Source organism: Schistocerca gregaria, chromosome 7 (genome assembly GCF_023897955.1).
Source record: "Schistocerca gregaria isolate iqSchGreg1 chromosome 7, iqSchGreg1.2, whole genome shotgun sequence".
Classification (NCBI taxonomy): Eukaryota; Metazoa; Arthropoda; class Insecta; order Orthoptera; family Acrididae; genus Schistocerca; species Schistocerca gregaria.
The window spans coordinates 439,927,225-439,948,927 of NC_064926.1; the positions used below are offsets into that span (position 1 = coordinate 439,927,225).

Sequence of the window (21,703 nt, forward strand, 5' to 3'; positions counted from 1 at the left end):
ATGGACTTAGTCCAATATTTGAGTGATATACAGCACCTTCTTCATTGTGCCTGTCTGCCATTCCACAACTACTTTACATGGTGAGTAGTTACACAAGGGGTGAACAATAATTGTTTACGTTGTATTACAGTGCTGTAGAGGAAGTCAAGATGAACAATTTGATACAGGGTGCCTGAGGTCTATCAAGTCGAGAACAAAAATCTGGACTATAAGAATTACTTCCCGTATTTTATCATTTTTGGTCTTTACTGACTAGGCTATTATGACACCAACTTAGTTGGTTGTTTCCATGAATATATTGGAATCATTATGCATAAACTAATTATGCTTACAATTTGCTCTTAACTCAACAACCGCAAACACAGTAGTTTTGTAGTACGAAGACCAGACAAAGAAAAAGATTTAATTTCACACCATTAAAATTCACAAAATTGTGATGTAAAATTTATACAAATGTGAGGTTTATAATTTGTAAGTTCACAACTAAGCTGGCACATAATGGATTAATAATAATAAATAATAATAATAATAAATAATAATAATAACAATAATAATAATAACAATAATAATAATATAACCAGGCAATGAAGATCAAAAAAGGTCAAATATGATAAACAATTCATGTAGCTATAAATTTTTGTACAATGATATGAGGAAGTGCCATGAACAACATATTAAAAATCCTAACCAGTGGGGATTCAGTGTATGAGTGGGGGTGCGTTTGAAAGTCACATTTGTACATTTCTCTTGAATAACCCAAAAACAATGGCCTTTAATGAATATTATCCAAGTATAAAATGAAAAACTATGTTAAAGTTTCTACAAAAGAGGTCTCTTTTTCTTTCTATGCACCAATACTTTGTGCCAGGGAGTGGGAGAATACTGAAAATCTTGTGTACTGTGCAAGCACTGAAGGTTAGGTGGTTTTTGTGGGGCAATTTGTGATAGTTTCTCAACTTGAGGATCACAAATGACCTGTATCAAATTGTTCATCTCAACTTCCTCTACACCACTGTGGTAAGTTGTAAACAATTTTCATTTACACTATGTACATTCTTTTCATACTGTTGAAAATGTGGATAATTTGTTCTTAGATAATTTTGATTCCAATGTGTATAGGAAAATACCAATTTCCTGGAAAATCGAACAGTGAGGTACATGTGACTGTGGTCTGCGCTGCACGAGAAATGAAGCAAGCAACTTGTAGGTACTATTTGGTGGTAGTTAGTAGCAAACAATGGAGATATCTGACCTTTGGCATACAATTGAAATAACTGGAAAATTAATAGATACTAGAAAATTAAACCATGTTTTACACATATATTCACAACAAACATATGAAAAATAAGAAATGAATGAGTTATTACCTTTTCTAGCTTCCCATTATAATAAAGTAATGGCACTGTTACTACTGAAACATTTGTGTGTAAATATAAATAAGTTTCCAGCTTCAAATCTGGTGGTACAATGTGTTGCTTCAAGGACAACTGAAAAAGCACAGTTGTCTTATCTGGAATTATCACAGTTGGTGTGAAATTCTGAACCTGTAAAGAGCAAAATTACATCACTATTTCAGTGTTCCTATCCTTGGAGATAAAAATATTAAATGCAAAGCAGAAAAAATGAAACTAAAAGATGAAAAAAGAATATGAAATACTCAATACCAGTGAGTTACATGTGTCTGCCTGTAAGATCATGAACAAACTGTATGAACAGCAAGTGAAGTCTACTATCCCTAATTTTACAATAACTGTTAGAGGAACCATTTAAGTTGGGTAGGAAATTTTATTTACTTAATGATGACCAGTTTCAGATGGCTCATCCTTTATTAAACCATCCTGAAGAATAAAATGCACTGGTTGTTATGAACATAGCAATGAAAGCTTAACAAAATTCCAAACCTGATCAAAGGCAGAGAACAGACCACTTACATAAGTTGCGCATTACAACCAGATGTGCACGTAAGATACGGGCCACAAGACATATAAACATGACAGTATACAATGTAGTGTCCACACATGAACACCGGTGCATGTCAAAACATACACTGAAGCTAAAACATACCTGCAATGACTACTAAGATAAGCCAGTGGTCACGAGTGGTGATGCAAAACGAAGGATTGGGGCTTTTATTCTAATACAAATTCAGTTTACAAAAATCAATGATAAAATACAATCTTAACAATTTGTGAACAGTCTACATTAATAAAATGATATAAAATATAAAAATGAATGTACATCTGGTATTATGATGCCACATGTGGTGTACTGAAACTACCACAGAGGGAAACAAAGAAAGGACTCATGGCAAATCAACTACAACACAAACAAATTCAAACCAAATACGGCCTTACATTGGGCCTCAATTTTTCACTCCGTTTCATTTCTAGTCTTTCTTTAATTAGCTAACATCTTTCCCAATTGTAAGCTTTGATTTGTCCCTTCAATCAATCATCTCTTGTGAACTTATTTTTAGATTTTAAAACAAATTTATAGCTATTAGAACTTTGCCGTAGTGTTGCTATTACTTCATCACGCACACAAAAGCATGCATGTATGCTAACACAAGTGCATGCACGAGCACAACCACAAGTGTGCGAGCGCACAAGTGTAAGCACGGGCAAATCCATTTTCATAAGGTATGTAAATAGATAAATGCAGCCTTCTAGAATTTTTTTTAACTATACTTCTTCCTTTCTATTCCCTCCCCTCCATTCAAACTCTCCAGTAATTATTTTTGGTCTGCACATATAAAATAGGTTTCAATCTCCTCACCATATTTCTCTCTTTTGTAAACTTCTAAGATACACATAACTTCAAAAAACTACTGAAGAAAATGAAAAATGTTTCCTTTGGTGTATGATTTGAATGAGAATAAGAATAAGATGAACACCAATGCACAAAGCTTTTATCACTATCTTAAACCTCTGTCAGTTGCAAATCACCAATAGTGCATTAGAGAGAGAGAGAGAGAGAGAGAGAGAGAGAGAGAGAGAGAGAGAGAGAGAGTAAAAATAAAGAAATTACATTTAAAAAAAAAATTAAAGAAAATAACACTTACTGTTAATCAAATATCTCAAGCATACTATGATAGCACAATTTTGCTTACCATAAAGTAAGCTCTTGCTTCCTTATGAAGGGTAACATTAATTAAAGCTATAGGTATCTTGAATGTGTTTTTTACAGTAAAATTTCGAGCACTGCTGTTTCCACCTATGTCAGAGCAGTATTGTGTAACAGATGAATTGAAGTCCAAGCCCCCTTCAAGAACTTGTGACATGTAGGGTATTATGAGCTGATGTTGATTCTGTTTACTTCTAATAATTATTTTTCCATTGTAATCTTTGCCTTCAAATGCAGCTTTCCCTGTAAATGCAACAGACCACATGTAACTTCAATGACAATAATACAGAATATGAAAAAAAAGATTCAAAAACTTCAGACATCCAAAACAGAAGAACACACACACACACACACACACACACACACACACACACACACACAAAGGAGGTGTTACAGCTGCAAAAGTTTAAATTTTATCTCATGTGGAATTTGATGTATTACTATTACTTTAGTATCAACATGTTGAGTTGCAGGCATCCACAGCAAAAAGACTGTTACACATTATAGTATCCCACCAAAGCCTTCTTCAGCAAAGAAAACACATACATTCATTCACACAAGCAAGCACACGTCTTGCACACATGACTACCATCACCGAGATTCCAACCAGAATTTCAGTCTGAAGTTTCCTTTGTTTGGTTTTACACGAGTGTTAACTAGAAACAAAATTCCAATAAAGTATTACGCACAAAAGAAACAAATGTTAAAAAACAATTGTGGAAAAGATACATATTATACAAAAAACTAAATTTTATTATGTTTAGGCAGCAGTTAAATTATTTTCTTGCATATTAATTACAATGTTTAATCAATAACTTAGTACAGCCAATAAAAATAAGAAAGTGTATTTTCCACTAAAAAGGCTATAGTGTTGGAAGAAATTGGGTTGTTGTTGTTGTTGTTGTTGTTGTTGTTGTTGTCTTCAGTCCTGAGACTGGTTTGATGCAGCTCTCCATGCTACTCTATCCTGTGCAAGCTTCTTCATCTCCCAGAACCCACTGCAACCCACATCCTTCTGAATCTGCTTAGTGTAGTCATCTCTTGGTCTCCCTCTATGATTTTTACCCTCTACGCTGCCCTCCAATACTAAATTGGTGGTGCTTTGATGCCTCATAACATGTCCAACCAACCGATCCCTTCTTCTGGTCAAGTTGTGCCACAAACTTCTCTTCTCCCCAATCCTATTCAATACTTCCTCATTAGTTATGTGATCTACCCATCTAATCTTCAGCATTCTTCTGTAGCACCACATTTCGAAAGCTTCTATTCTCTTCTTGTCTAAACTATTTATCACCCATGTTTCACTTCCATACATGGCTACACTCCATACAAATACTTTCAGAAAAGACTTCCTGATACTTAAATCTGTACTCGATGTTAACAAATTTCTCTTCTTCAGAAACGCTTTCCTTGCATTGCCAGTCTACATTTTATATCCTCTCTACTTCGACCATCATCAGTTATTTTGCTCCCCAAATAGCAAAATTCCTTTACTACTTTAAGTGTCTTGTTTCCTAATCTAATTCCCTCAGCATCACCTGACTTAATTCGACTACATTCCATTATCCTCGTTTTGCTTTTGTTGTTGTTCATCTTATATCCTCCTTTCAAGGCACTTTCCATTCCGTTCAACTACTCTTCTAAGTCCTTTGCTGTCTCTGACAGAATTACGATGTCATCGGCGAACCTCAAAGTTTTTATTTCTTCTCCATGGATTTTAATACCTACTCCAAACTTTTCTTTTGTTTGCTTTATTGTTTGCTCAATATACAGATTGAATAACATCGGGGAGAGGCTACAACCCTGTCTTACTCCCTTCCCAACCACTGCTTCCCTTTCATGTCCCTCAACTCTTATAACTGCCATCTGGTTTCTGTACAAACTGTAAATAGCCTTTCGCTCCCTATATTTTACCCCTGCCACCTTCAGAATTTAAAAGAGAGTATTCCAGTCAACATTGTCAAAAGCTTTCTCTAAGTCTATAAATGCTAGAAACGTAGGTTTGCCCTTCCTTAATCTAGCTTCTAAGATAAATCGTGGGGTCGGTATTGCCTCACGTGTTCCAACATTTCTACGGAATCCAAACTGATCTTCTACTAGTTTTTACATTCATCTGTGAAGAATTCGTGTTAGTATTTTGCAGCTGTGACTTATTAAACTGATAGTTCGGTAATTTTCACATCTGTCAACCCCTGCTTTCTTTGGGATTGGAATTATTATATTCTTATTGAAGTTGAGGGTATTTTGCCTGTCTCATACATCTTGCTCACGAGACGGTAGAGTTTTGTCAGGACTGGCTCTACCAAGGCCGTCAGTAGTTCCAATGGAATGTTGTCTACTCCGGGGGCCTTGTTTCAACTTAGGTCTTTCAGTGCTCTGTCAAACTCTACACGCAGTATCATATCTCCCATTTCGTCTTCATCTACATCCTCTTCCATTTCCATTATATTGTCCTCTAGTACATCGCCCTTGTATGGACCCTCTATATACTCCTTCCACCTTTCTGCTTTCCCTTCTTTGCTTAGAACTGGTTTTCCATCTGAGCTCTTGATGTTCGTACAAGTGGTTCTCTTATCTCCAAAGGTCTCTCTATTTTTCCTGTAGGCAGCGTCTATCTTACCCCTGGTGAGATAAGCCTCTACATCCTTACATTTGTCCTCTAGCCATCCCTGCTTAGCCATTTTGCACTTCCTGTCGATCTCATTTTTGAGATATCTGTATTGCTTTTTACCTGCTTCAATCACTGCATTTTTATATTTTCTCCTTTCATCAATTAAATTCAATATTTCTTCTGTTACCCAAGAATTTCTACTAGCCCTCGTCTTTTTACCTACTTGATCCTCTGCTGCCTTCACTACTTCATCCCTCAAAGCTACCAATTCTTCTTCTACTCTATTTCTTTCCCCCATTCCTGTCAATTGCCCCTTATGCTCTCCCTGAAACTCTGTACAACCTCTGCTTCTTTTAGTTTATCCATGTCCCATCTCCTTAAATTCCCGCCTTTTTGCAGTTTCTTCAGTTTTAATCTACAAGTCATAACCAATAGATTGTGGTCAGAGTCCACATCTGCCCCTGGAAATGTCTTACAATTTAAAACCTGGTTCCTAAATCTCTGTCTTACCATTATATAATCTATCTGATACCTTTTAGTATCTCCAGGCTTCTTCCATGTATACAGCCTTCTTTTATGATTCTTGAACCAAGTGTTAGCTATGATTAAGTTGTGCTCTGTGCAAAATTCTACCAGGCGGCTTCCCTTTCATTTCTTTGCCCCAGTCCATATTCACCTACTACGTTTCCTTCTCTCCCTTTTTCTACTACCGAATTCCAGTCACCCATGACTATTAAATTTTCAACTCCCTGCACTATCTGAATAATTTCTTTTATTTCATCATACATTTCTTCAATTTCTTCGTCAACTGCAGAGCTAGTTGGCATATAAACTTGTACTACTGTAGTAGGTGTGGGCTTCGTGTCTATCTTGGCCAGAATAATGCGTTCACTATGCTGTTTGTAGTAACTTACCCGCATTCCTATTTTCCTATTCATTATTAAACCTACTCCTGCATTACCCCTATTTGATTTTGTGTTTATAACCCTGTAGTCACCTGACCAGAAGTCTTGTTCCTCCTCCCACCAAACTTCACTAATTCCCACTATATCTAACTTTAACCTATCCATTTCCCTTTTTAAATTTTCTAACCTACCTGCCCAATTAAAGGATCTGACATTCCACGCTCCGATCCGTAGAACGCTAGTTTTCTTTCTCCTGGTAACGACATCCTCTTGAGTAGTCTCCGCCCGGAGATCCAAATGGGGGACTATTTTACCTCTGGAATATTTTACCCAAGAGGACACCATCATCATTTAATCATACAGTAAAGCTGCACGCCCTCGGGAAAAATTATGGCTGTAGTTTCCCCTTGCTTTCAGCCGTTCGCAGTACCAGCACAGCAAGGCCATTTTGGTTCTTGTTACAAGGCCAGATCAGTCAATCATCAGAAATTGGGTAAGCCTGCAAAATTGTAATTCTCCTCCTCCCTCCTCAAAGGATTTCATATGAAAAGCCAACTCACAAAGCAAATCACCTGATAAATGCTATTTCATTGCGAGTTGCATCCATAAGAACTATTTTATCAGAAATAGTTTGAAATAGTTGTATTTTTGGAATACAAAATGGAGAATATAACTAATGTTCAGTTATTGGTATTGCACACCATCTGGTGAAGCCCAATTTGGAAACAATGTTTTGTGAGTACGTGTCTGCAAAGCAACGGGCACGAATGCAATGAAGTATCACCAGGCTCAATGCTCTAGTGCAACGGCAAGTGTTGATGGTTGAACAGTTCCTATAAGATACACGTCGCATACTATAATGTAAGACTCACCTGTGGACACAGCATCTTAGAACAAAGAAACGTACATGTTTGTCTGTTAGCTAAGGTTCAAAAGCTGGTATAATGCAGACATTTGAAAATGGTTGTTTCAGGTGGAGTGTGTTATGAACTGTGCTAGCATCAAATACTGATAGAGGCGAAGGGTCTTAAGTACCTTGTTTACAACCTCAAGAAGCAATTGTGCAGTAGCTATTATCAAATGCGAAGTTAATGAAGAGACTAACTCTGGTCCATCATGATGTTCAATTAAAAGCCAGAAAGCATTGGTGATCCTCATGACCATGTGTCACCTCTGCTTTCACATACATACAGAACACAGGTGTAGGCTGACTGCCGTGTGAGAGGGATGCAGATCTTGTTTCCCCACACTGCACCCCTCTCCTCTTTTGGTCTTAATTCTAGTTTGTTTACAGTTGTTGCTGACTTTAGTGTTCACGTTCTGTAGTATAGTGTAAAAAAAAAAAAAAAAAAAAAAAAAGAGTCAACAGTTTTACCCTAATGTGCAAATAGAGTTATTTTTGGTTCTACTTTCACAAGACGTACTTTGTTGGTTCCATCTGTAGTGTTGTCAAGTATGAGATTCATGAATGTTAATGCTAACAAAAGGTGAAAATCATTATTCTGCATATTTTGTAATTATAGAATTGGTAGGGAAAAAGAGAGATAATGTCTTGAATACTTCTTGTATATTCAGTCAGGTAGTGTCTTCCAATGGGTGTGATATTTTGGCAAGCCAACTTCTTGTCATCTACAGGCACTCCCGGAGACTGATTGATCTCTGATGGATGCCGACTTTATATCGTCTTTAACCCCTCTCCCACAGCCTCCATCTAGCTGTCTCTGAGCGCAGTCTGGGTGCAAACTCCAGGAATGCCTGAAGATGGCAAGAAGTCGGCTTGCTGAAATATCACGCCTATTGAATGACGCCACCTGGCTGGATACCTGAGAAATATTCAACATTTGCATAAGTCGGTCAACACCTAAAATCACACAAAAATAATGTCAATAAACACTTTAAATCAGATAAGCACTCTGTTCAGTGTGCTTAACAGAAACAATCATTTGTTGGAAGCTTAAATACACCAAGAAGAAAAAATGAGCAAAAACCATTTCGGAAAGAGCAAAAGTTCCTGTAAAAAAAGGTCCCCCATCACTACTTCCTTTTAAAGTCAGTGTTAGAATGCTAAGGCTCATTTTCAGATTCCTAGTGATGACAGACAATAAGTTGTCCTCAAATAGACTAAGATTACTGACGATTTTGCTACAGTGTTCACAGGTGGCACGGTAGTGTGAAAGGTGTTAGTAAAATCAGCTCAGTGCAGAATCCAAGCATTTCCTACATTTATTTAGTTACCTAACTCAATTTCTGGATTTTCCTTTGCGTACAAATGCGACTACATGGTCACATAAATTCACTTAGAAATTCTAGATCTAAACATTTACATTCAAAGAAAAGTAAGATGTTCAGTTTATTTTCTCCATGATCTTTCACAGATTGTACAAAACCTTGGGTGTTAAAATTTATTTTGTCTCATCAAATGTTTAGGATTGCCACACAAAATCTAATTCTTACTATAACATTAGTTGTAAACTGCCTTTGTCTTTTCTACTCTATGACACTGGCCCATTGCTTAGCTTGCATTTATTGTAAATCAGAAGGGTAGAAGAGCAGACCAACAAAATTACAGGCCAAAGTCCTTAACACTGGTTTGCTGCAGAATTCTTGAACATCTTCTCAGTTTAAATAAAAAACATTTCCTTGAGATCGAGAACCTTGTGTCCACGAATAAGCATGGTTTCAGAAAGCATCCTTGGTGAGAAACTCAGCTTGCCCTTTCTCACATAACATACTGCAAAATATGGGTGGAGGGCAACAGGCAGATTCCAAATTTCTAAATTTATGAAAAGTATCTGACAGAGTGCTCCACTGCAGACTGTCAACAGAGGTATAAGCGTACGGAATAAGTTCCAAAATATGTGAGTGGATTAAAGATTTCTTACGTAATAGAATCAAGTGTGCTGTTCTCGACAGCAAGTGTTCATCAGAGACAAGGGTATTATTAGGAGAGCCTCTGGGAAGTGCGACAAGATGGCTATATACCTAAATGTCTGACAGACAGGATGAGTAGCAATCTGCTCTTATTTGCTGATGACGCTGTGGTGTAGGAGAAGGTGTCAAAGGTCTCTTGTGGACTGGATGGTAAAAACTCTGGGTACCAAGACATAAATCAATGTCGGCTTGCAGCACACTGAATGGTCGAGGCATCCATCCAACTTTCAATGCAATAGTACATCTCAAACTGACAGCCTTCCATCTTTCACTGACTCGACAGTGAACTGGATGTTTGGGTGCTTGTTGTTCACATGTTTTTCAAAGTGTCCAGGAGCTTCTATCCTATGTAGCCACACCATAAACGTATGGTCAACATAACAATAAAATGGAGATGGATGGTCAATTTAATGCATGGTCCTCAAAATGTTCAATAGAAAGTTAGCCATTGCTGGAAACAACGGAGAACCCAGAGCCATTTCGTGTGTCATACAAGAAGTAGGTGGTCACCATAAAATGTCAAAACAACTTTATCATTTCTACATCTACATGACTACTCTGCAATTCACATTTAAGTGCTTGGCAGAGGGTTTATCGAACCACAATCATACTATCTCTCTACTATTCCACTCCCTAACAGCGCGCGGGAAAAAACGAACACGTAAACCTTTCTGTTCGAGCTCTGATTTCTCTTATTTTATTTTGATGATCATTCCTACCTATGTAGGTTGGGCTCAACAAAATATTTTCGCATTCGGAAGAGAAAGTTGGCGGCTGAAATTTCGTAAAAAGATCTCGCCGCGGTGAAAAACGTCTTTGCTGTAATGACTTCCATCCCAATTCGCGTATCATATCTGCCACACTCTCTCCCCTATTACACGATAATACAAAACGAGCTGCCCTTTTTTGCACCCTTTCGATGTCCTCCGTCAATCCCACCTGGTAAGGATCCCACACCGCACAGCAAAATTCTAACAGAGGATGAATGGGTGTAGTGTAAGCTGTCTCTTTAGTGGACTTGTTGCATCTTCTAAGTGTCCTGCCAATGAAACGCAACCTTTGGCTCGCCTTCCCCACAATATTATCTATATGGTCTTTCCAACTGAAGTTGTTCGTAATTTTAACGCCCAAGTACTTAGTTGAATTGACAGCCTTGAGAATTGTACTATTTATCGAGTAATTGAATTCCAACGGATTTCTTTTGGAACTCGTGTGGATCACCTCACACTTTTCGTTATTTAGCATCAACTGCCACCTGCCACACCATACAGCAATATTTAATAAATCGCTTTGCAACAGATACTGGTCTTCGTGTGACCTTACTAGACGGTAAATTACAGCATCATCTGCGAACAACCTAAGAGAACTGCTCAGATTGTCACCCGGTCATTTATATAGATCAGGAACAGCAGAGGTCCCAGGACGCTTCCCTGGGGAACACCTGATATCACTTCAGTTTTACTCGATGATTTGCCATCTATTACTACGAACTGCGACCTTCCTGACAGGAAATCACGAATCCAGTCGCACAACTGTGACGATACCCCATAGGCTCGCAGCTTGATTAGAAGTCGCTTGTGAGGAACGGTGTCAAAAGCTTTCCGGAAATCTATAAATACGGAATCACATTGAGATCCACTGTCGATAGGGGCCATTACTTCGTGCGAATAAAGAGCTAGCTGCGTTGCACAAGAGCGATGTTTTTTGAAGCCATGCTGATTACGTATCAATAGATCGTTCCCTTCGAGGTGACTCATAATGTTTGAATACAGTATATGCTCCAAAACCCTACTGCAAACTGACGTCAATGATATAGGTCTGAAGTTAAATGGGTTACTCCTAATACCCTTCTTAAACACTGGTGCGACCTGCGCAATTTTCCAATCTGTAGGTACAGATCTATCGGTGAACGAGCGGTTGTATATGAGTGCTAAGTAGGGAGCTATTGTATCAGCGTAATCTGAAAGGAACCTAATCGGTATACAATCTGGACCTGAAGACTTGCCAGTATCAAGCGATTTGAGTTGCTTCGCAACCCCTAAGGTATCTACTTCTGAGAAACTCATGCTAGCAGATGTTCGTGTTTCAAATTCTGGAATATTCCATTTGTCTTCCCTGGTGAAGGAATTTCGGAAAACTGCGTTCAATAACTCCGCTTTAGCGGCACAGTCGTCGGTAACAGTACCATCGGCATTGCGCAGCGAAGGTATTGACTGCGTCTTGCCGCTTGTGTACTTTACATACGACCAGAATTTCTTCGGATTTTCTACCAAATTTCGAGACAATGTTTCGTTGTGGAACCTATTAAAGGCATCTCGCATCGAAGTCCATGCCAAACTTCGCGCGCCTGTAAATTTTAGCCAATCTTCGGGATTTCGCGTTCTTCTGAACTTCGCGTGCTTTTTCCGTTGCCTCTGCAACAGCGTTTGGACCTTTTTTGTGTACCACGGGGGATCCGTTCCCTCTCTTACCAATTTATGAGGTATGAATCTCTCAATTGCTGTTGTTACTATATCTTTGAATTTGAGCCACATCTCGTCTACATTTGCATAGTCAGTTCGGAAGGAATGGAGATTGTCTTTTAGGAAGGCTTCTAGTGACACTTTACCTGCTTTTTTAAATAAAATTATTTTGCGTTTGTTTCTGATGGATTCGGAAGAAATGGTATTGAACCTAGTTACAACGACCTTGTGATCACTAATCCCTATATCAGTCATGATGCTCTCTATCAGCTCTGGATTGTTTGTGGCTAAGAGGTCAAGTGTGTTTTCGCAACCATTTACAATTCGCATGGGTTCGTGGACTAACTACTCGAAATAATTTTCAGAGAAAGCATTTAGGAGAATCTCGGAAGATGTTTTCTGCCTGCCACCGGTTTTGAACAAGTGTTTTTGCCAATATATCGAGGGAACGTTGAACTGCCCACCAACTATAACCGTATGAGTGGGGTATTTATTTGCTACGAGACTCAAACTTTCTCTGAACTGTTCCGCAACTGTATCACTGGAGTCTGGGGGTCGGTAGAAGGAGCCAATTATTAACTTAATTCGGCTGTTAAGTATAACCTCCACCCATTCCAGTTTGCACGGAGTATCTACTTCGACTTCACTACAAGATAAACCACTACTGACAGACACAAACACTCCACCACCAATTCTGCCTAATCTATCTTTCCTGAACACCGTCTGAGACTTCGTAAAAATTTCTGCAGAACTTATTTCAGGCTTTAGCCAGCTTTCTGTACCTATAACGATATCAGATTCTGTGCTTTCTATTAGCGCTTGAAGCTCAGGGACTTTTCCAGCACAACTACAACAATAATTTTCAGGAGGCAAATGCTCTGCCAACAGTTTAAGTATGTCCCCAGCAGGAACCTTTGTAAATAGTGAAACTACATCTAGGCTGACTACAATATTGTTTGGGCCAATCGAATTTGTTTAATTTTCTCAATGAACAGCTGAGAGTCTTTGATGTGGTGTTCACAGTGGCCAACTATTGGAGTAATCAGCTTAGTTAAACACACTGGTGTCCAAAATTAAAGCAACGAACTGCTATTACCCTGTCTTGTGTCTAATTCGCCATAATCATACAAACAATCAACTGATGTCCGTACAATTGTCTTCTGTACACAAAATGGCGTTCTGGTCAACAGACAACCACGTCAACGACGATGTCAGGGCACCTATAGAACAGTGTAGTATTTACTAGGTAGTCCCACATCCATAATCTCTGTCTATACAGTCACAGATGGTGCAGTATGGTACAAAGAAGACACCTGCCAGACATTCTGCAGTGGAGCGCCATAACAAGAATGGAAGGAGGACAGTCGCAAACTGATGAGGCCCAATGGGGTAATATGAATCATTCAATTGTTTCTCAAATTTTTGCAATAATTTATAGAGATCAAAACGGTACCCAAAAGACCAGGGCAGTGCCGACCACGTGTGATAACAGAAAGAGAGGACTATTATTTGGCTATAATGGCATGATGGTACCACCTTAGTACTGCACAGCAATTGGCATTTGACCTTGTACCAGCCACTGGATGTGTTGTATCAAGACAAATGTTGTCCAGAAGGCTTCGGCACAGTGGCTTTTATTGTTGCTGACCTGCTGTTTGTGTACCTCTGATGTATCTTCACAGAAGGGAACATCTAGAGTGGAGTTGACAACATGCCACCTGGGCAGTCGAATTGTGGGCCAATGCCAATTCCCAATGAGTCCGGATTTGGTCTGGAGAGTGGTTCTTGAAGCAAGCGCTTCTGGAGGGAACGTGGAACATGATTTTGGGACCCAAACATTATGGAAAGAGAGCAATGTCGAGGAGAATCGCTAATGTTGTGGGCATGGATTATGTTGATCACAAGAACACCTCTTCGTGAAATTGCATGGGTGAATCAGCAAGGTTGAATTGCTGTCAGGTATCATGGTGAGATCTAGTTGGTCCAAACAACATTTCAGTCAGCCTGGATGTAGTCTCTCTATTTACAAAGATGCTCGTGGAGAAGACATTGAAACTGTTGGCACAGCACGTGTTGATAGTCATAGATGATAAGGTAAAAGAAACAGACAGTCGCAAAGCAGAAGCAGAAATGATGAACTATATACTCTTAATGTTCCTACAAAAAGTAAGATACAGAAGTACTGAGTCAGCTTAATTCCCTCAGCACTATATTGATGAATGATGTAGATATTAGTGTCAGTGAAGTTGAGAAATAGCTGAAATTGCTAAAATAGAACAATGCTCCAGGTCCTGATGAGTCTATACAGAATTTGTAGCTGTGTTAGCCCCTCCATCAACCATAACACACTGCAGATCCTGCTAAAAAAAACTCTGCCCAGTTGCTGAAAGAACGCAAAAGTCACACCTATCTACAAGAATGTCAGCAGAGGTGGTCTGCGAAAGTATCATCCATACCTTTCTCATCTATCTGTTATATAATCTGAGAACATATTCCAAAGTGAGATATCTTGAACACAATGTTTTCCTCCATCCCAAACAGCACATGTTCTAGAAACGAGGGTAATTTGAAATCCAACTCAATATTTTCTCACATCAAATTCTGATACTCATGGATCTATGTAATCGGGCAGATGCGGAATTTCTTGACTTCCATAAAGCATTGACTCAGTATCACACCAACACTTATTACTAAACATACCAAACACGATTTGCCACTGGACTGATGATTATTTTGTAGGGAATAGGCAGTGTGTTACCTTGGACAGAATGTCATTGACAGATGTAAAAGTAATTGTCAGTACGCGTCATGGAAACATGTTGGAATCCCTACTGGTCATGTTATATATTAAGGATCTAATAGGCAATATTTAGAGCAGCCTCACACTTTATTCAAATAATACAGTTACCTACAGAGTGCAACAAAATTAAAGGATCACCTTTTTAAAACCACATAATTATCTCCAAATGCGACACATAAATTTGAAATTAAATTTCTCTCAAAAGTGCTTAAAACCTCCCTCTGCAATAGAGCAGAAGCGGGGCTCCCTGTGGCATCGCCCTTGGGTTCAGCGACACTTCAAACAGCAAAGTGTCAAAAATGTGAAAAAAATGCCACAGCTCAGAAGTTCATGTGAGCTGTAAAGTGAATTAGTGATGTCACATCAGCACCAAATTTCCCCACAGTTCTGCCCAACACCATCATGGATATGTCACATGATGAGGAAGTTGTCACAACCCCTCTTTGCCCCATTTCAACCCTTCATTTGATTTCTCTACAATGAAAGTCAGAACCGTGACACTCAGCATTGAACTCACACAGTTTTCTTACGGGTGGCCCAGAAAAACAATTCAGACACATCGTCGCTCAGAATCGACATGGAAGTGCCTCAGGGAGTGGCATTAAGGTGTCAATAAAACAACCCCTTTCCCTGGGGCATTGAATCACACACATTTCACAGTCAAAAATGACGATTTGCAGTGTAAGGAGCAGCAGGAAGATGGTCTTTACATGCTTTGACACTACTGATGCCCTTTGACATTTCAGCCCTTTCTCTCGGTTAAGGATTGGTCCAAAACTATCTGACAAAATTTGAATGTGATCTACAGCAGTAGAGGGTACTTATGGTTTTTCAAAACATCTGTTTTCTGTCCTCTTGTAACTTGATCATGCCGAAGAGCAAAATTGACTTGTGAATGAATAAAATGGCAAAGTGTTTCTCTAAGAACCACCAGTTTGGTAACACCCTCAGTGCCACAGATGCAACTTTTTTGGGAATGTTACAAATGTACCCATCAGAAACTTTGACACCAGTTCAGCCTGGCAGCTGCTCTATCATCTGAAGGTAAGCAAACTGCACACAAGGATGATGAGGGGGTTGCCTAACCCTCAGATGGGAGAGTAGCCACCAGGCTGCATTGGTGTTGAAGTTCCTACAGTTATATTTGTATTGTGCACAATAAAGTTGTGTGGGTAGCAGCAAGAATGTTGCCAAACTGGAGGGGGGAGGGGGGGGAGGAGGGGAGGTCTTAGAGGGACACTCTGTTTTTTTTATTTTTTTTATTTTTGCACATGTTAGTGTTGCACTCCGACGTGATGATGTGCCACAGGAGGGAAGGAAATGGGAGGGATGAAAAAGCCTAAATACTCTTTACTGCTTTGGATCATGTCGAAGTTTCATTGAATATTTTTGAACAGTCCCTAGTGTTTTCAACCTGTATACGAACACTACAAAGGGGTCAATCACTTTCAATGGGGATGCAGCCCCACAGTATACTTAGAGAAGCACTGAAATATCTGGGGTGTCAACAATGTCAAAGCACGTCAGAAACATCTTCGTGTTGCTCATCACACTGCAAACTGCCATTTCTGATCATGAATATGTAGGTACCAACACCCCAGGGAAAGGGTTAGTTTCATTGGCGCTCTTTATGTCACCCCGAAGCCTTTTTAGTCAATTCTTCATGGCAGTGTGCCTGAAATGTTTTCCTTGGCCACAAATAAGAAAACCATGCAAGTTCAACACAGAGTGTTGGAGTTCTGACATGCAGAACTCTAATATGTGGTACAATAGGATGTATCTTGAGTCATGCACTGCACAGTGGTTTTGCAGAATATGGATATTTACCTAAATGTAGATCTATGTAGATTGAAATTTTAACTTGTCTGTTTCTTCCTAGGTTGTCTTAACTGTACCAGTTATTATTTTGGTTTTCATATGAGATTTTGTCTATCCTGTTTGCAAGGCTAATTTTATTGATCTGTTTAATATATTTCTCAAGATATCACTGAATTATCTTAATGAGCTGCTACAAATGGTTTTTGTGAGAGATTCAGATTCCTTAACATAGCAGTATCAATTGCCTGTCAATACTAGTACTGTCTCTGTCTTGCTTATTACCTTATCTTTCACCTTTAAGCTCCAAGGTTTTCAAATCTCATCTAGCGCAGTCCCCAACAATCTGTCTTTCCTTCTCATCCTTCCAGTAAGGTGCCCCTGATCAGGGGTTCTGGGAAGCTTTTCCTCAACACTCCCCATTCCCTAACCCTTGAAAATCCTTTTCGTTCATCCCTCTTCCTTCCGCTTCAATCCTTTTGCCACAAGGCAGAGCCACTGGCTCCAAGAGCTTACGATTTCCTTGACTCATGCGTGTCATCTCCTACCACCGCTTGCTGAAATGATTTTTTATCTACCAATTATATTATAATACTAGTAACGTGTTTTATGCACATAAAAGGTATTAAAATATGTATTTATCTGTTACATTTGTCATTGCAGCTTTGAACACTGAAGAAGGGAATTATCACTTCTTTCACCACAGTTGGTGTTAGTAAACTGGCTGATTTCATGACAAGTGTTTCTGCATTTCTTACTAACATCTTAAAGTGATTGCTATGATGGGTTATAAGCAGTATTCGTTTGAGGGTGTTGCTGCAACCTATATGTAACAGACCATGGCTCCGATGCAAATATATATGCACCGACTTATAGGCAAGGGATTAGTGTGGCATTCACATCTTCCTGATGTGTGTGCCTAAACGTGGAAATGTGAAAAATGGTGATATTATTATCACATGCATCCAAACAGGGCCACCATACTGTTGTTATTTTCTTGGCTGCCAAAGGACTAAAACAGGTAAACATCCGTCAGACAGTCTGTCAAAACCATTGCAGAATGGTGTGCCATGTACCATACTGGTCGCAATTTGACGCAAAATGCCGGTCAATCTGGGAGGCCAGCCTCATCCATTATGGACAACAGAAGGCAGGCAGTTGAGGATACAATTAGGGCAGACCAGCATATAACCATTTATGCACTCCAAAGGATCTTGACATCAGCTTCATTGGCATGCAATATGTTAACCATCAGGAGTTAGGCTACCATAAAATCTGCAGCCATTGGATACCCCAGCATTGAATACCAAACATAAAGCAAACCAGATGGCTATTTGAATGAAGCATCTGTTGCGTTTCAGTTTGGAAGAAAACATGTTCCATGAGAATACTGTAACAGGCAACAAAAGATGTTGCCACTACTGAGAACCGGAGTCAAAAGGGATGACACTGCAGTTGTGTCATCAGTCATCATCTCGTCCTGAGACTTTCAAGAGCAAGCCATACGCTGGAAAGGTGATGCTTCCCCCTGTTCTTTGATTGCTAGGGTCCACTGCTTATTGATTACAAGGAACCCAATACCCCATCTCTGGGGAACAGTACTGCACAATGCTGGATAAATTATAGTATGTAATTAAAGTGAAACAAGGGATGCTGCTGCTTCACAATAATGCATGTCTCCATATCACAAAAATTGTAATGCAGAAGTTATGCCAATTCATGTGGGAGACACTTCAGCAACCGCTTTACAGTCTTGATCTCTTCTCATGAAATTATCACAACTCCTGTCCCTTAAAAAAGGCCTTGAAGTTTTTTCGACAATTCCTGTCGGCCAAGGATATGCAACAGTCAGTTACAGATTTCTTCATGCAGTAAGACATGGTGTTTTACCAAATGGGTACTTTCACCCTGGTGCATCAGTGAGATGATTGCCTCAATACTCATCATGATTTTGCCCAATTGGCATATTGATGCTGGATTGTACGGCCTTTGAACAAAAACTTTTTGATGACTCCTTATAGTTATCATTGCCAGTACTGAACAGAACTGACCTCTTGCCACAATTCAATGTTAGTCACCTGCAACTCCTGAAAAAAATCCAGTCATATTTGATAATGTCCAAATATTACTCATCTTTATGGTCATGCATTCTTTAAGCTCAAGCAATTACACAGAATAGTTACCGTGCTACCAAGGGAAATGTTTAAAATCTCTGTCCGTGAATATGATGCTGTTAATCAAGTGATGAAACAATGGACTGTTTTTTTTATTCATGAGGAGCAAGATTCTGAGCCCTATTTGGCACATCATGATTTAGCTTCTCTCTGGTTTACCCATGTCACTGCAGATGAGTGCTGGGACAGTTTCTACATGATCATTGGGCCCATTGCTCTTCATTATTGTACAAATGTCCAAGTGTTTTGCCTGTACTGGCTTTAGTGATTAACGCACATTAAACACTAAAATGCCATACCTATGTTGTACGGTATTCTCTCCTTGCAATGATTACAATAAAATTGATCATAATATTGCTAAATGCAGCATGTAGATAATCTGAAAACCATTTTTATGAAAGCAAATTGTGGTCCTCCTTACAATGTTTGAAACTCGAGAATGCAATCAATTGCTGAAGAACATGCTTACCATATATTACTATAGGGGCCCCACGGCTACATTAGCTGGATTTTTTAAAAGGTGTAAGCACATACTTACATAAAAACCAAAAATTAAATAACAATCAGGATGATTAGTGTGGGTTTTAAGAATGAGGTGTGTGTGTGTGTGTGTGTGTGTGTGTGTGTGTGTGTGTGTGTGTGTGTGTGTGTGTGTGTGTGTGTGGTTTGGAGAGGGGGGATGGTGGTTAAAGCAAGAAATATGCAAAATAAGCAAAAAGATTTACTCTTTAGTAGTCATACTCTTTAGTAGTCAGTACTCTCCTTTACTGAATATAAGATACAATCACCCATCAGGGAGTGATCACACCAGGTAAGTGGACAAGCATAACATAAATATCTGTGGGGCTCCGTATTCTCATGAACCTGCACCACCGGAGTCTATATCACAATAAGCTGTGAGGCAACAGGTAAAATAACTCACTTCTTACGAAGTGTAAAGAATAGAATCTGTCTGGGAATTACTACTACTGGTATTTCAAAACAAAATATGATTAACCAGTGCGAGTCAGTTTTGGGACAATGGTAGGCAGTAAAGTTGAATTTGACAGATTTTGAAAGTCTTGCAATAGATAACGGAATTGTGTGTGTGTGTGTGTTTGTGTGTGTGTGTTTTGTGTGCATGTGCGTGTGTGCGCATGCTTACTCATGCATACATGTAACAAATAATAATTTTTACTTAAGTTACTGAAGAATTTCACTTTTGGCATTGAACAGCCACAATATACCCTAATAAATTAAAGATATAATGTAACTGGATAGATCAAAGAATCTAGTCACCAAGTGGCATCAGGAGCCACTGGCTCTGAAAGCTCGCAAATTTCCTTAAGCTTTATATGTTTGTCTTCTCCTGCCACCAATTTGTGAGTAGATTACTCATCTATCCAGTTACATTTTATTTTCAAAAATTAACAAATTAAAGAACTTTTCCTATGGTTATTTTTTAAATTTGTTTCCCCAACTCTCACCCACATCCTAGGATTAAAGAACTTCCAACTGTCATATTTGTACACAGACTACGCATTCTGCCTACGGGAAATACAGTGACTGTCTTGTCATATTTTAATTGCATATTTCAGTTTCAGGCTCACTCACCTGAGTTATTACTAAGTCACCATCAATTAGTTCAAATGGCTCTGAGCACTATGGGACTTAACATCTGAGGTCATCAGTCCCCTAGAACTTAGAACTACGTAAATCTAACTAACTTAAGGACAAAGATTCCAAGACTTACCAAGCGGGAAAGTGCCGGTAGACAGGCACAATAAAATAACACACAAACACACACACAAAATTTCTAGCTTTCGCAACCAACGGTTGCTTCTTCAGGAAAGAGGGAAGGAGAGGGAAAGACGAAAGGATGTGGGTTTTAAGGGAGAGGGTAAGGAGTCATTCCAATCCCGGGAGCGGAAAGACTTACCTTAGGGGGAAAAAAGGATAGGTATATACTCGCGCACACACACACATATTCATCCATACATATACAGACACAAGCAGACATATTTAAAGGCAAAGAGTTTGGGCAGAGATGTCAGTCAAGGCGGAAGTGCAGAGGCAAAGATGATGTTGAAAGACAGGTGAGGTATGAGTGGCGGCAACTTGAAATTAGCAGAGATTGAGGCCTGGTGGATAACAAGAAGAGAGGATATACTACAGGATAAGTTCCCACCTCCGGAGTTCTGACAGGTTGGTGTTAGTGGGAAGTATCCAGACGGTGTAACACTGTGCCAAGATGTGCTGGCCATGCACCAAGGCATGTTTAGTCACAGGGTGATCCTCATTACCAACAAACACTGTCTGCCTGTGTCCATTCATGCGAATGGACAGTTTGCTGCTGGTCATTCCCACATAGAAAGCTTCACAGTGTAGGCAGGTCAGTTGGTAAATCACTTGGGTGCTTTCACACGTGGCTCCGCCTTTGATCGTGTACACCTTCCGAGTTACAGGACTGGAGTAGGTGGTGGTGGGAGGGTGCACATGACAGGATTTACACCAGGGGCGATTACAAGGGTAGGAGAGAGAGGGTAGGGGAGGATTTCATGAAGGATGGATCTCATTTCGGGGCAGGATTTTAGGAAGTCGTATCCCTGCTGGAGAGCCACATTCTGAGTCTGATCCAGTCCCGGGAAGTATCCTGTCACAAGTGGGGCACTTTTGGGGTTCTTCTGTGAGAGGTTCTGGATTTGAGGGGATGAGGAAGTGGCTCTGGTTATTTGCTTCTGTACCAGGTCGGGAGGGTAGTTGCGGGATGAGAAAGCTGTTTTAAGGTTGTTGGTGTAATGGTTCAGGGATTCAGGACTGGAGCAGATTCGTTTGCCACGAAGGCCTAGGGTGTAGGTAAGGGACCGTTTGATATGGAATGGGTGGCACCTGTCATAATGGAG

General features: G+C 39.5%; 1 protein-coding gene across 4 annotated transcripts in view; it reads right to left on the bottom strand.

Moving 5' to 3' along the window:
• The window catches only part of LOC126281645 (transmembrane protein 131), a 353,143-nt gene that overhangs the window by 198,059 nt on the left and 133,381 nt on the right, over positions 1 to 21,703 (bottom strand). For all 4 annotated transcript variants that reach the window (XM_049980780.1, XM_049980779.1, XM_049980778.1 and 1 more), the window contains exons 11-12: positions 3,110 to 3,366; positions 1,368 to 1,544 (exon numbers count right to left, since the gene is read on the bottom strand). In XM_049980780.1, the coding sequence (XP_049836737.1) occupies positions 1,368 to 1,544; positions 3,110 to 3,366 (434 nt within the window). The remainder of the gene's footprint in view (positions 1 to 1,367; positions 1,545 to 3,109; positions 3,367 to 21,703) is intronic.